Source organism: Candoia aspera, chromosome 1 (assembly GCF_035149785.1).
Source record: "Candoia aspera isolate rCanAsp1 chromosome 1, rCanAsp1.hap2, whole genome shotgun sequence".
NCBI lineage: Eukaryota > Metazoa > Chordata > Lepidosauria > Squamata > Boidae > Candoia > Candoia aspera.
The window spans coordinates 31,905,308-31,920,613 of record NC_086153.1 but is presented as its reverse complement, the minus strand read 5'-3'; the positions used below and the strand labels follow the sequence as shown (position 1 = coordinate 31,920,613).

At 38.9% G+C, this 15,306-nt stretch overlaps 1 protein-coding gene across 4 annotated transcripts in view; it reads left to right on the top strand.

Annotated features, from left to right (window-relative positions):
* Window positions 1-15,306, top strand: part of SPTBN1 (spectrin beta, non-erythrocytic 1) — a 205,392-nt gene that overhangs the window by 187,998 nt on the left and 2,088 nt on the right. For 2 of the 4 annotated variants that reach the window (XM_063301479.1, XM_063301488.1), the window contains 3 exons: window positions 168-252; window positions 1,105-1,301; window positions 2,735-2,857. In XM_063301479.1, the coding sequence (XP_063157549.1) occupies window positions 168-252; window positions 1,105-1,301; window positions 2,735-2,842 (390 nt within the window). In that variant the 3' untranslated portion in view covers window positions 2,843-2,857. Of the gene's footprint in view, window positions 1-167; window positions 253-1,104; window positions 1,302-2,734; window positions 2,858-4,315; window positions 4,641-11,312; window positions 11,552-13,254; window positions 13,429-14,496; window positions 14,540-15,306 lie in introns of those variants that run through there. The other 2 variants (XM_063301496.1, XM_063301503.1) reach the window with 2 other exon arrangements.

Sequence of the window (15,306 nt, the reverse complement as noted above, 5' to 3'; positions counted from 1 at the left end):
TTAACATTTCCTCTGTTTCTTCAGGTGTCCTTTGAAGAAAGATCCTCAGGCTAAAAGCTTAGCCTTTAATTTAGTAAAAAGTCCTAGAACAAAGTGTTTCCAGGTTCTGTTTTAAAGTTACAAAGCATGTAGATGATCCTAATTTCCATTTTAAACATTCCTTTTAGATAAAAGAAAAGTTACTGCAGTTGACAGAAAAGAGAAAAGAAATGATTGACAAGTGGGAAGACAGATGGGAGTGGCTGAGATTGAGTAAGAATTCCATGTCTGCCTTTTTAGAATAGCATGGTCTTTTTCTTTTTGAAGAATTGTAGTCTTCCATGAATGATAGTTTGGATTGCAAATATACAAGTATTTCCTTCCTCCCTCCCTCCCTTCCTTTCCTGGGAGTGCATATTTGACCAAGCATTTTAGTTAATACTTGTAGTGGCAATAATTATATTGGTGCATTATCACTGGTGTTATTCAAGGTGGAAGTTGGATCTCCCCGCCCCCCCCCCAAAAAAGACTAGGTCACTTGTTAAGATTACTTCCATAAATAGAAATTTAAAAATAAGTGTTTACTTCAAACCTGAAGCAGTTTCCCATCCATGGTTTGAACTAGCTTGATAACTACCCTCACAAAAGATGAAGGTAAAAATGTTCAGTAATGTTGGAAAGCTTAAGATTAAAAGAAGTATTGTGGGAGATGCTTCTGTTAGCCAGAGCCTACTTCACCAGGTTGAAGGGTAAACAGTAGAAAGACATTCAAAGTATATATATAAATATAAGTAAACATGGACATAAAAACAAGGATAAAAATGTGGAACAAAAAGCACTAATGTAGGACAAAGGAAAGACTGTCTAGATATTTTCATATTTGCTCTAATTTTTGTGGCAGTAAGACCAAAAGTCATGAGAGCGAAAGAGAAGAGGTCTGTACATGTTATATCACAGTGAGAGTTTAAAGACTCTCCCCTTGGGACAGGCCATGATGCCTGAGGCTGCTGGGGGTTATAGTTCAGCACTATGTGGAAGATGACAGGTTCCCCATTCCTGTGGTATAGTATTAATTATAAAACATTTACTAGCTCTGAACATGGCATATTTCTGACTTTAACTTAGTTTTGGAAGTGCACCAGTTTTCAAGGGATGCCAGTGTTGCTGAGGCCTGGCTGTTGGGACAGGAGCCGTATTTATCAAGTCGTGAAATAGGGCAGAGTGTGGATGAAGTGGAGAAGCTCATCAAGAGGCATGAAGCTTTTGAAAAATCAGCAGCAACTTGGGATGAAAGATTTGCAGCACTCGAAAGACTTACCACGGTAGGTCACAAGAGCCAATTCAGATACTCTTCATGATTATCACCTGATTTAAAAGTCCCTAATTAATCACATGAACCATTAATCAAGGTTCAATAAACATGATTAAATATAATTACATTAATAATAAGAATAAAAACAATATGTCTGAAGAGAGCATACTTAGTGCTTTGATGTAGCATATTTTTACAAATACGTTTATATCATGTTAGAGGGTACAATAGAACTCACATCATTCCAAAATGGCACCCACAGGATCCTAATTTTTAATTTATATACAGTATAAATATGCATTAAAATATCTGGAATCTTGCAAAATTGCCAGATCTTGCTAGATGTCAGTGTGATTGCAGGCGAGCTCACAATAGTTTTAAGGAAAAAATCTTGAGATTTGGTAATCCCTTGAGATTTTTGCCAGTACTATAGTTGACTCCTGTCTTAGAATAAGCATTCCTTCTTGCGGGAAAAAAGATTAGGAATACCTTGTTTAAAATATTCTTGCTATCTACAGCTTTTTAAAAAGTTTAGAAATGTTAATTGAAAAATTGAACTGGCATTGATTTTAAATTAGCCCGATTGAGGGTAAATGTTTACAATATTTTTTTACTACTGTAATAGATAGCCCTTCATCCTAATTCATACTAAGGTATATAAGAGTCATGAAAAGACTAGAACATATTATTAATACAGTACAATAAACAGTGAAACATCATCATTAATACAAATCAAAAGCATATTTTTTAAAAAAAGATTAAGCACCAACCAGGTTTAAAACTTTAAAATGTCTAGATAAATCAATAAGCTTCAACCTGATACTGGAATGATGGCACTGTCAGGACCAAACAGCATTGCAAAGATTGGGTAAATAAGCTTAGGTGGCTCATAAGTTTTGCCTCGTCTCATCCTGCAAAGAGAAAAGAAAAGAAGAAGCAATGAGGTTCCCTAAACTGTTTTTCTAGTTCAGATTAAAACCTGAGCTGAGTTAGGAAAACAACAGCAGCGACTGTCTAAAACACTTCCTATGCAAAGCACTTGATCCTTCTCCTGTCCCACTCCATTTCCTCCAATGACTTTTACCAGAGCAGAAAAGAAAAGGGGGGAGAGAGCACTTCCTCTCTTCTCTACTGCCAACAACATGTCAGGATATATGGCCTAATGATTCATAAGAAATGTAATTTCCCCAAGGATTACTATAGTATCTGGGGGATAAAGTTGCAGAAGTTGGATTATCGCAGAAGTACACTGATTTTTTTTTTCTATCTTGCAGCTGGGAATAGCCAAGCTGTTACGTCCAATATGGTAGATGGGGAGGCTCACTCTCCATTACCTGGGCTTAATGGGTTAGGAAGTTAAGTCTGTGAATGAAAGAGCCCTAATTCACTGCTTTCTTGAATCTTCTCTGCTCCTGCAATTTCCATCCCTTCCCTCCCCTCCAGTTGGAATTGTTGGAAGTACGTAGACAGCAAGAAGAAGAGGAACGGAAGAGACAACCTCCTTCTCCAGAGCCAAGCCCCAGGACTGGGGAGGACTCTCAACAATGGTGAGTGTCCTAGAGAAGGATATGATGTGACACATAGGTGAACCTAAAAACCTCATAAGAAAGTGCAATTAAGCTTTCTTCCGATTGCCAGCCACAGGTGAACATTTTTAATAAATGTTCATTAATTGATTATAGCTATGTATGTGGAGTGTCATCACTAGGAAAGTACTTTGAAAGTAACATACCAGGTAGTCCTTGGCTTACAACCATTTGTTTAGCGACCGTTCAAAGTTACAACAGTGCTGAAAAAAGTGACTTACAACTGGTCCTCACACTTATAACCGTTGCAGCATCTCTGTGGTCACATATTCAAAATTCAAGCACTTGGCAACTGGTATGTATTTACGATGGTTGCAGCATCCCAGGGTCTTGTGATCGCCATTTGCGACCTTCCCAGCCAGCTTTCTACAAGCAAAATCAATGGGGGAAGCTGGTTTGCTTAACAACCACGTGATTCACTTAATGACCGCAGCAAAAAAGGTTGTGAAATCAGGCTCAGTCACATGATGCCTCACTTAATGACCACATCGCTTAGCGACCTAAGTTCTGGTCCCAGATGTGGTAGTAAGTCAACGACTACATGTAATGCAGGATTAGGCAACCTTCAGGTGACCAACAGCCACACTTATCAGGGGACCTGAGGGCAACAAAGTTGATGGCGCAATATCATACATTTGATAGGGCAGGTTTGGAGGGGAGTCCATTATTTTCTCACAGTAAAGGCCTACTTTAGTACGTACACTACAGTTTTCCTATACTTCTCTGGTCAGAAGACTCAAAAGCCACATGTGATATAGCAAGCTCTCTCATTAGTGTTTGCACACAGTCTTAACTTGTAGGCCATACAAACCAAAGAGAGAACAAAGAATTTTTTAGAAAGGTGGCTATATGTAAATGTTAAGTGTAGATATACAATATAGGAGAAAGGGTATTTTCTTTAATCCTCAGTCTTTTATGAAGGTAATAACCATACCTTGAGTTAGCGTGGGAAAAATATTCATCTACTGAAAGTCAAAACATTTGGAGGTATCTGCATTTGGTACTAGAAATTCAGAGTTGGTAGGACTGGATATGTGCAAGAAAGACATTGAAATGGAAAGGCTGCATGTGAGGCATTCAGGAAAGGACGGATCAGAGAACAACTCAGGTCTTCAGCCGCTGTTCTCAGGGAGGCAAGTTCTTCTCTGAAAATACTATATCCTGCTTCCCATTTAAAAATGGAAAGCAACATATACTACACAATTAATGCAAAAGAAAAGTAAAAAAATAATAAGGTAACATCTGTCCAGATCAAGATGAAAATCATTTAAAAATAAAAGCTCACCTTCCAAGTTGCTTAAGGGAATAAAGAGATAATCAGGGTGCATTACATTACATTGTGAGGTCTTGACAGATGCAGGCAGATATCTTGGCAGATTGTAAGAAACTTGTCTACTGTGTTACCCTTTGCTCTTGCTTTCTTTCCCTTTCCCTGCAGGGATGGCACAAAAGGAGAACAGGTTTCCCAGAATGGTTTGCCACCAGACCAGGAATCCCCCCGGGTTAGTTACCGCTCCCAAACCTACCAAAAGTACAAAAGCTTTAATAGCAGATGGACGACTAGTGACCAACCTCAGTCTGGACTCTGAGATGCAAAACAGTTTGTGGGAGACCATTGGCTGCTTTGCCTTCTGTTTCCCTTCGTTTTATTTACTGTCAAGTTCCTTTTGCTGCCTCTCTCTCCCACACCTTCAACTTACTGAGCTTTTATTTAACGAACAGCCACCACATATACTGCTCTTTGATATATTCCTTGAATTCAATATTTTAGATGCTGTCAGGTATTTGGCTGCATTGCTCCATTGCTTGTGTTTCATTATCTGTTATTGTGAGATTTTCACTTTGTTAATAGCCTTGAGATTTTTGCAGTTCAAGCCACCTCTTTATGTGAGTAATTGAAATGTAATGAAATCTCATCAAAATGGAAGACAAGAAGTAGAATCTGACAGGTATGATGCTTCTAGCTGTACTAACAGGTTTGAGACCCACAGTGCTGGGGAAACAGCAGCATTGTCCCCAAACGATATGAGTATACACACTGCAGAAGAGACAGGAAGGGGAATTAAACAAGGTAGGAGAGAAGCACCTGGCTATGGGTACACTATCTAAAGGTTAATATCATTTGACATTCCAAGCAAATGATACCATGAACCAACAATACAAGCTAAATAACAGATTGTTCTGAAATTAGCAGTAACTAATTTTCCAGTAACTGGATCAACTCTGATTTCATGTTACCTCTGCAGGGATTTCTTAAGGTGTAAATGATTCGGTTGTTCCCACAATACCTTGTATAGAAATGGAGCTAAGCTTTTGCTAGAGTGAACAGATGTCAGACTTGATCCTACATTCTGTTAGCACCTAGGTCCCTTTGCAGTCAGTGAGATTACACAAAAGATTTCTGTCTCATCCTTTGAACATGGGCCTGTATTTGGGGGGGAAAAGGGGTATGCAGATTGCAGTGTAACAGTCATGGGCCATTTTCACATTTTATTTTCAGACCAGACATGCAGCTTAATAAACCATAGTGTGAATGACCTGCTACATATGAATAGATAGACCAGGATGGAAAGGTTTTATGACATCTAAACCTGAGATCATACTTATCCAGACTTGTAGGCTGGCAATTCCTGATTAGAAGCTTGGTTTACAAATCTTGTTTGCATGCAGTCATCATCTCAGGATTACATGTGATTGAACCTATCTTTGTTTATGGCTTGAATTTTATGCATTCTCACAATGTAATTGATCATATTACACTAGGGTGTATCAGAATTTATTAAACCAAAAGTTTTGGCTCAAGTGGTCTATGAATACTACCAAAAAACCAGAGCTGCTTATGCCTTATCATCCAGATCAGTTCTTACCACAAAACAGTCTTTCAGGCTGAAATCATAAGCACACTCCTTTATAAAGGAGTAAATCTCAGTAAAAGCAGGACTTTTATCTGAGAAAACAAGTGTAGGGATTGATCTTTAATGGAGATTGGTGCTTTGTGCAACTATAAAAACATTTTACAATTAAAATTATCATTTTTTAAAAAAAATTAAAGCGCCTAGTTTATATGCATATATCTTTATATTGCTGCACTCAGCTCTTATTTTTCCTTGTGCCAAGGAAGTTTGGCCAAGGGAAGGAACATGATACTTCTTTTCATATGCTCACACATCACACTAGCCACTCTCTTTAATGTAATAATCCTTGATGCCCAACTTGTTTTTAGTTGAAGGAGGCCTTGACTGTATCCATGGTCATATACTTGTGGAAGGGAGAAGAGATAAGAACAAGATTGACACTCTAGCTTCTAATCCACACTCCTCTACAAAGTTCCTCCATGTAGAGAGACTGCTATGAAGAATAGAGGGAAGAAGTAAGATGTGCAGAGAATGAGAATTGCATTCTGTTGAAGTACGTGAGACCCCCATGGTGAAATTGTGGAAGAAGAAAAAGTCATTTGGAGCTGGCCCCAGCACTAGACAGAGTGATGCAGTGGTCTCAGACAGCAACAGAGATTTTTGATTATCCTCTCCAAGCATCCTTAGATTATTTTAAAAGAAGCAATGGAACATTATATGCATATAGTTTGAATATTATATTGTTTTATAATGCTACTTATACTTCAGAAACTTGGGCTTATCCATAGTAGTCCCATTCTCTTCTCAGTGAAACCCACAGTAGAATAGCCCACTGGAATCCAGTTATTGCTTTAATTTAAGATCAGAAAACTACATGTACATATTGAAAGTGCAAAGAAATTCTTTTTTTTAATTCATCTATTATTTTGCTTAAACTATGTTTAATTTTCTTAGTGAACACAGCTGACTTTGATCAGGGCCAGTCCAAAGCATTTCGCTGCCCGTGATAGAGCAACCCACTTCTCAATTCAAAGTTACAGTAGCCGAACCCAACCACATTATTTTGGCATATAAGGTTAAAAGAAATCCTCGTATTCTCCATCCATTGTAGTGAAACACAATAACAATATGAACAATTTGCTGTCTCTTGATGACTCCAAAATCTTCTGTCAGAGGTATCTGTCTCACTGGGCTTAGTGATAGGGCTGAAAACTGTTAACAAAACTTGCTAAAGATAGTTAATACTTATTAAATAATGTGCAATTCATATATTAAAATATTTCATTTTGTAAACTGGATTATGGCACAGTAGACCAGTGGTTTCTATAGAGAGAGATGGTGGTTGGACCATTAAGAATAATTGGCGTAATGTATTTCACTTTCAGTCCTCTTTATTTCAGGAAGTATTTCAATGGTAAACTTTACAACTATGGACTAGTTTCCAACCTTTATCTTTAACAAATTACAGTTAGTAAATCTGGTTTTCCTTTGTCATATGCCAGGATTAAAATAAAATAATACCTGGCAAAATTTGTGAGAAGCAACAAAGCTTGGATGTATACTTTCATGCACTTTTGTTTTTATTATCATGCACATCTCTTCTTTTCTCTTATCAGGATATCAGGATAAAGCTGCTTAATGCCTTTTTTTAATGTAGTTCAATGTTTTTTACATATTTTGCTCTTCTGTTGCACTTACTGTTTGGTCTGTGCCCCTCAAAGTGCATTAAGAATGCAATAACTAGAAGTGCCCATTTAATATGAAAGAGAACAATCAGTTTGATTCTGTTCTGCCCTCTAGTCACAAATGTCTAAGGTTTGTTTAGTTTCAAAAAATTGGCTATATATTCAATAGAAAACTAGTACAAAATACATCTGATATTAATCCAAGAGAGAGACGCTGCAGTTCTCTCCATTAATCATGGGTTATATTTTTGATTTCAAAAAGTATATTCAAAATTATGTTACTTGAAAGAATAATGTATGGGCTATATTTTATTATCACAAATCTCTTTATTATTCCTCATCTAATGATATAGAGGTTCAGGAGGAGAAGACAATGCAATATTTATTCATGCACTTTGAAAAGCAAGGGGGGTTTCCCTCTCCCTCTCCTGCTGCATCTTACAGTCAGGATTTACGAACCTCAAGAAGAAGCTGGCCACTAAATTGACTTGCAATTAACCTTCCAGTGATGAAAATCTGTATTCATAACCTGCCTATGTCCCATCTGTTTCATTGTTGTTGTTAACCTTTAGCACCCATGGTATTGTCTTTGCATGCTCAAAGCATGTTTCCATTAAAAGTTTATTTAGCTCCATACTTTTTTTTCCTCCCACCTTTTTGTTGTTATGCATAGATTGCCTACATGTTTATTTGTTGAGGGAGGGGGTTGTCTGTTTATGGTCCAAGTATTTAATTAAAAAATAGGCCACAAAAATATCTGTCACTGAAAAGCATTCAGAGAGCTGTTTCAGGGCCTCAAGAGGACGGTAGGACTTCAAGGCATATCTGCAGTAGTGTCACCTGCACTGGCACTATTTCTTCGGTAACTTGTGTTTGCCTGCCCAGACAATCAAGCTACCTTTGCCAGTCCAGGCAACTAAACCTCAAGAGCCAGATCCACAGTCACGATCACTTAAATGGCAGAACTGTCACAAACAGGGGAGCAGCAGTGTTGATTCAGCAGCTCTGCAGCGAGCTCCCAGTTTTGCCTAAAGCATCACTGCCTGTGGTATAGATACAGGATTGAGAGGCTAACAGTACTATAATAAAAGACTGCATTTTCTTTTGTAGTCAATTCTCTTTTTTGCAAACTTTAACTTTGCCCATTTGATGGAACCTTAATGGGACATTTTCTATACTTTATTGATATTGTCTGCTGTGATTTAACTGACGCTTAGTTTTATCAAAATCTGCAAGCAAGTAAATTAAACACACTCATATTTCCATGGGAGCACACATTCTGTTCCTTAATGCAAGGAAAATTCCTAGTAAGTCTTCCTTATTCTTAAGCCTCTTTCTCACATTCAGGGATATAGATATAAATATGGGGAGAGTAACCATGTATTAAAAAGCACTCATATTTATCCATATTTTTGCTTAGTTCAACAAAAGGGTTATAGACAACAAGTATTAAGCTCTTTTAAGGGAAGATTAATATTTTAGAGATAAACTTCAATATTGGAACCTGGCCTAGTTTCAGAATTGAGAGTTCTGTTTGAAACCATTAAGTACTTTTTATGAATTCAGGAGCTTGTGGGAAAAGATCTTTGATATAGGATAAATGTAAAGGAGAATGGTTTACAATGCAATCTTGAACAAACGTAGTTCAGTAGTGTTTATCCCAGACAACAGGGTACAAGTGTAATCTTAGAAAAGCCATGACTTTATTCTATACCTGCATACTTCAAACTAAAATCCATTATTTCTAATGGAACTTTTTAAGTTTTACATATATAGAGAGAGGATGTATAGTTTAGATCGTACAGCTGAATCAGATGGGAGCCTATTTGGCCTCCTTAAATTAGACCATTTGTGTTTATATTTAACCTAGGCTTTTGAAAAGAACACACATGCTGCCAAGTTCTAAAACTAGAATAAACCTAGTATAGTTTGCAAACAGTGCTGGAAATGGTATATTTTCTGACTAAAAACAGGTGTTGGTATTGGAAGGAAAAGAGAGACATTATTTATATAAATATTAATATTCCAGACAGGGTCCCCCAAATGGCTCAAAACTGGAGAAATACTAACATAGGATTTTAAAAGCAACTAATTTGCTTAAGCAAGCAGCACCCAAAAAAAAGGGGGGTGGGTCAGATAGACTAAAATGCCCATGTACAGAACATACTTTTGGTGTCTTGATGAAGGCTGGGAGGAAAGTTGAGTTTCTCAAGCGAGGGCATTCCTGCACTCAGGTGAAACACTGGTCATTTTTGTAACTGGAAAATAAACCATGATGGAAGTTATGGGAAAGTTGATAACCACTATTCACAAAGATCTAATTATAGCTAAAACTGGCAAATGTATAGCTTGCTGCCTAATGATTCTGCTGCTTCTGAATTGTCCCAGGCCTGGCTAGAGCAGCAAAAATGTCTTTAGTAATTATGCCCTTTTTGCTTGTTTCCAAAATACAAACGACACAGAGTGTTCATAATCTACTACTAGAGCATTGAGCAGTGCTAGGCTTTAACTTGCTAATAATTGTCCCCACATTCCAGTACTGTAATCCTTTGTGGGCTGCTTTCTTGTGGCACAAAACTGAAAATCCCTAAACCTCAATAAATGTCATTTATCCCATCTGGGACCAAACCACCACTGTGAAAGATTAAAGCTTTCAGGATTCCGGTATAAATGATTTGGGGGAATGAAATGGCTGATGAAGACCTCAAGAAGTGACCAGTCAGAGCTGGCCCTGCTAGGCAACTCAATTGCAACACAACGGGCAACATGACCGACAAAGCGAGTGATGGCCACGGCCTTGGTTCTGTCTGTGTTTGGGGGTAAATAGAAGTGTGATGTTGAGTGGTTGTAGTGTTTTTCTGGCTCCTTTATCACCCAATCCACCCAATTCCAAAGTCCAGTGATTGTGACTTTGAAAAAAATTAACCATGTAACTTTTGACTGATCTCATTCCACCTTCCTACCTTTAAGCTTGCCTGTCTTTGAAAATCCAAGTTCCTTAGAATGGTGGACATAATGAAAATGCATGCTATCTTCTTCCCAATTTCTGCATGTTGCTTTCTGATTATGTTGGCAATTTGGGGATGAGATAGAACAGCATTCCCAAAGCTGATGCTCTCCAGAATTCCCAAACATCATTAGAAATAGTGATTGGGGCCTATGGGAGTTGGAGCCCCAATATATCTAGAGGATACTATCTTGGGGAAGACTGAAATAGTGGTAGGGAGTGGGTGGCTAATATGCAAAAACTATGGGAGGGTTCAATGCCAAATCAAGGTGTTTTTATGAAAGTTGCTGGCTGTATTACTTCACTGGCTTAATATATACTTAAGAGTTACTGCACTGATTCAGCTACAGAAATTTTATTAATATGTGAAAGACAACTGATATGTATCAGTTTGAGCTGTTGTTTCTTCTGATCTCTCCCAACTTACAAAGTAAGATTCTTAGTGTTGCAAAGTAAAAATATTCAAGGAAGTGGCAACAATCCAGGGAGTGATGCATTTACCAGTATCTCATTATCAGTTATTGAATGGCAAAGAACAGCCAGTAGTGGAGAAATCCTTGTTGGATTACAGTTTGCATTTGCTAGATCAAACTAAAGGATCTGATCAGTAGTGCCAAGTGCAGTAAAATTCACACAGATGGGTTCTCCCCTCTCATTCTTCATTGCTTCACTTCTACCAATTGGGTACTAATCTATTGATACCTTCTAATTCCTTTGGCCTCTTGTTTCTCCAGCTGAGTGTGAGAATAGTTTTACTGAGCAGTCTAGGCTTTGGGACACAAGAGTGTGCAAGTTTTGCAACTGAACATTTAAGGCATTCCGTTTTTAAAAAAAAGTTTTGTGATAATCTTATTGAACAGCAGTTATAGTTTCACTCTTGTTTCTTAGATGGGAGAAGCAAGAGAAACTAATGAAATGGTCAATGGAGCAGCAGACCAGAGGACAAGTTCCAAAGAGACAAGCCCAGTTCCTTCACCGACAGCCGATCGCAAAGCCAAGACTGGCCTCCAGGCTCAAACTGCTGCCACTCTCCCAGCCAAAACGCAAGAAATACCTTCTGCCCAGATGGAGGGCTTCTTAAATCGTAAGCATGAATGGGAATCACACAACAAGAAGGCCTCAAACAGGTATTGTATTGCAATCAACAGGGAAAGTTTAAACATCTTGGATTTGATTTTGACCAGGCCTCTCAAATCTGGTGCCCTCTATATGGGAGTATATATGTAGGTAGGTTATTTGGCCTTGCAATCTTTTGTGGTGCAAGAGTTGAGCAACACACACACACACACTCCACATGCATACACACATTCCTTTCCCGTAAGGCTTCCCTCTCTCTTCCAGGAATCCTGCCCCAAATCTGCCATTCCACTTCTAGGAGAGTATTTGTAGTCTTCCTCCCAGGGATCCTGTTAAAGATCACTGTTTTTCTGCTACTATGAGCTCCACGGAAACAGTAGTTATTTCCCTGATGCAAAGTTGATAACTGACTAGCTTAGCATGTGGAAGAATCGACAGGTACAGTACTTCAGAGATGACAGAATTGAGCACTTGCTTTCCATCTCTAAGATGCCAGCTTCAATCCCTGGTTTCTACAGTTAAAAAGAGATCAAGCAGCAAGTCTGAAATAGACCACTGCCAGCCATAATTGCTAATACAAAGCAAAATCCAGTATAACTGATGCCCAGTTTTTGTTGGACTGAGGGTTGTATCTTTGAATGGCACATTGGGCAGAGGACAAAAGTGTAATTAAAGACAAATATTATTACAGTTCATTTGGTTATTTAACTGTTAAATTTTAAGATACATGCATATGCTTATAGTGATTCTCACTCTTCATATCTCAGATGATTTCCAGTTCTAAAATAAAATAAGACTTTGGTTAGCAAAATTAGTAAGTATCATAACCCAAACACATATACACAGTATGTCTCATGTGCAGAGGAGGTATCAGGATGAGGCAAAGAAAGACAGCAATGTGGTAATTTGTCTTGGTGGGCAACAGAACTGGGGGAGGGGGTCAAAGGGGCCACACTTGACCTCCAAGTGGGGTCATTTGGTGCCAGTATGGTTTATGGTGGCATGTTCCAGGTTGATTTCTGCAGTGCTAACATTGCTGGTGCCTTCCTCAGAAAGTGTTTGAATGTTAATAAAGGAATAAGATATGCAGTCCTGGGTTATAATTGCTTAGATCTGCTGATTGCATCCCAGGCAGGAGGGAGGGAAAATATACTTTCCTGATGGCAATAAGCTTGCCAGTTTTCAGCTGTTTAGCAGACTTTTCAACTGCCTGCTTAGGAGTAGAGCAATGTCATTTCTTACTGTGTGCCAACAATCCCCTCATTTCAGCAGTAACTGTATGACTTGGGAAGACCTTCGTTACATCATCTTTTCTCAGTTTTGATAGCAAATAGAGCCTTCAGCTGAAGTTTAGGTCAGAATGAGAAGTAGGCTAACTATAATAGAGTCTGCTGGAGCAGGCAGTCATAACAAATTTTCATCATCATCATCATCAATTTTCTGCAAGTTATGCGGAGCTTATTAAAAGGACTGCTACTCCAGTGCCATCTTGCCCCTCCTCCCTGAGCACCAAGTACGCTGCATGTTGGCCTTGAATCCCAGTTTATGTGCTTTCATTGTATATAGGCTGGTTTAGCCCATATTTTTTTCAAGCGGTGCTGTCCATAGTTCCAAGACATGAAGCTATTTTTTCTCTGCTAAAAAGCTGTAATTTGTTTATACAATGCTGGAATTATAAGTAGAGAGAGGAAAGTTGGGCTTGTTTGTGACAATGACCTTCATACTTGCCTGGCTGTTTCTTTCGTGTCTCAAGGTCCTGGCATAATGTTTACTGTGTCATTAACAACCAAGAGATGGGTTTTTACAAAGACGCAAAGGCAGCTTCCTCAGGCATTCCTTACCACAGTGAGATCCCTGTGAGTCTGAAAGAAGCAGCCTGTGAAGTGGCCGTAGAGTACAAGAAGAAGAAGCATGTATTCAAGTTAAGGTAAAAGCCTTTGTGTTTCTTTGGCAAAGGATTAAGTGGAGCAATAGCTTTCAACCTACATTCATACATTCAGCCTAAAATTATTTTATCTTCCAAAATTTAATGCACCTGGTTAAACTGAGAGAACAGGGACTCATCATACAGTAGCTTTATTTGTCCACGGGGATTGCCCCTCCCCCATTATCTGGCCTAATGAAGAGATGGAAGTTTGAACACCCTTTGTGATACTTGGTTTGTCCTAAGTAAAGGTATTATCTAATTGTGCAGTTTGGATTTCCCCCACCTTTCCCCCATTAACATAGCTAACATTGCATTTAGCTACTCAGAAGAAACTGGAATTATATAATCTGAAGATGAACATTTTGTGAACCCCATTTTCAATAATCACTAGGTAAAATTCACGATTTATTGTAATGAAGGTTATATGTAATTTACCAACCAAAATTACTGTCTAGCTTTATTTTTTTTCCCCTGCCAGGCCAATTAGGACAAGAAGTAATGGCCTTTGTTTTCAGAAATTGGAGGAACAATCCTTCCTGGAGTAGTAGGCCCTAGTAACAGTGACCTACACCCTTGTCACTTCCTGGTTAGATTACTCAATGCATTCTTCATGCAGCATTGAAAATTACTTGGAAGCTGTAGTTGGACCAGCAGCAGGCCACTTTTTGATGGATGAGTGCCCTATTTGTATATAACACTGGTTCTAAAGGTTCTATATTGGCTAATATTAGGCTTCTAGGTAAAATTCAAGTTGCTGGTTTTAATCTTTGAAGTCCTACATGGTTTGGCACCCACATACTTCCAAAGCTGCTTTCCTCAAGTAGATCCTACTCATCTAGTGTGCACATCTCAGATTGGGATGCTGAAGGTTCCTCCTTCACATGAGAGCAAGAACATCTTGTATGTGGTTGTGTAGACCTGTGGAAATTCCAGAGGTGGATGGTATATATATCAGTAAGTCTCAAGCTGGACTGTTGATACAAGAACGAGATCTGCATTTCATACAGCTCTTGCTTTGGTGACAGAAACATCTGACTGATTTGAATGTGGATTTATTCTGAATTACAGGTTAACTGATGGCAATGAGTACCTTTTCCAAGCCAAAGATGAGGTAAATGTTCTCCTTTTGTTCTTTTTCATTGTTCTAAAATAATGGTGTTACCAATGTTTTGTTTCTGTATGCAGGTGTTCTTAAACTGTGGGTTCATTACTCCCTGGGGGGTTGTGACCAAACTCTGGAGGACACAAAATATCTTGGGCAAGCCCATACAAATCTGGACTTGGTGAGAATTTAGTCCTGCTCTACCCAGACAAGCCAGCTTCCAGTGATCTGGGATCACTGGCAAGCCTCTCAAATTATGCAGCCATTTTCAAATTTGCAATCCTACATGCAAAGCCAAATTGCTGCCAGAAATAAGTCTTACTCTGCCTGGACAAGTTTGGCCCTCTTGTATCTCCTTCCACCCTGTCTGGGAACCACAGCCAGGGAAGCCTGAACATGGACAGTGCTGATCAAGTTAGAGCCAGGGCCTTTTACAGAACTGAGCAGCCATGAATCGCTCTTGTCCAGGAAGGTCATACTTCTGACCATCCCAAAGCTGTCCCTGAGCCCATATGCAAGAGCTATTCTGTGTTAAGTCAAGGGGAGTGCGAGCCAGTAGGGGTGACTGCTCTTCCATCTTGACCAGCCTGCCTCTGGGCTTTTAGTTCATCCCAGTTGCAAAGATAGCCATAGCTTGGCTTTACTGCTTTCTAGTGCGGCAGGCTTGTCCAGTAACATTTAAGAGGTTGGAACTCACCTGCTTGATATGACACATTCAGAAGCTAGAAAAGGGAACATGTGAAAAACTGCACCATGTAAGTTAAGAAGGGCAGCCT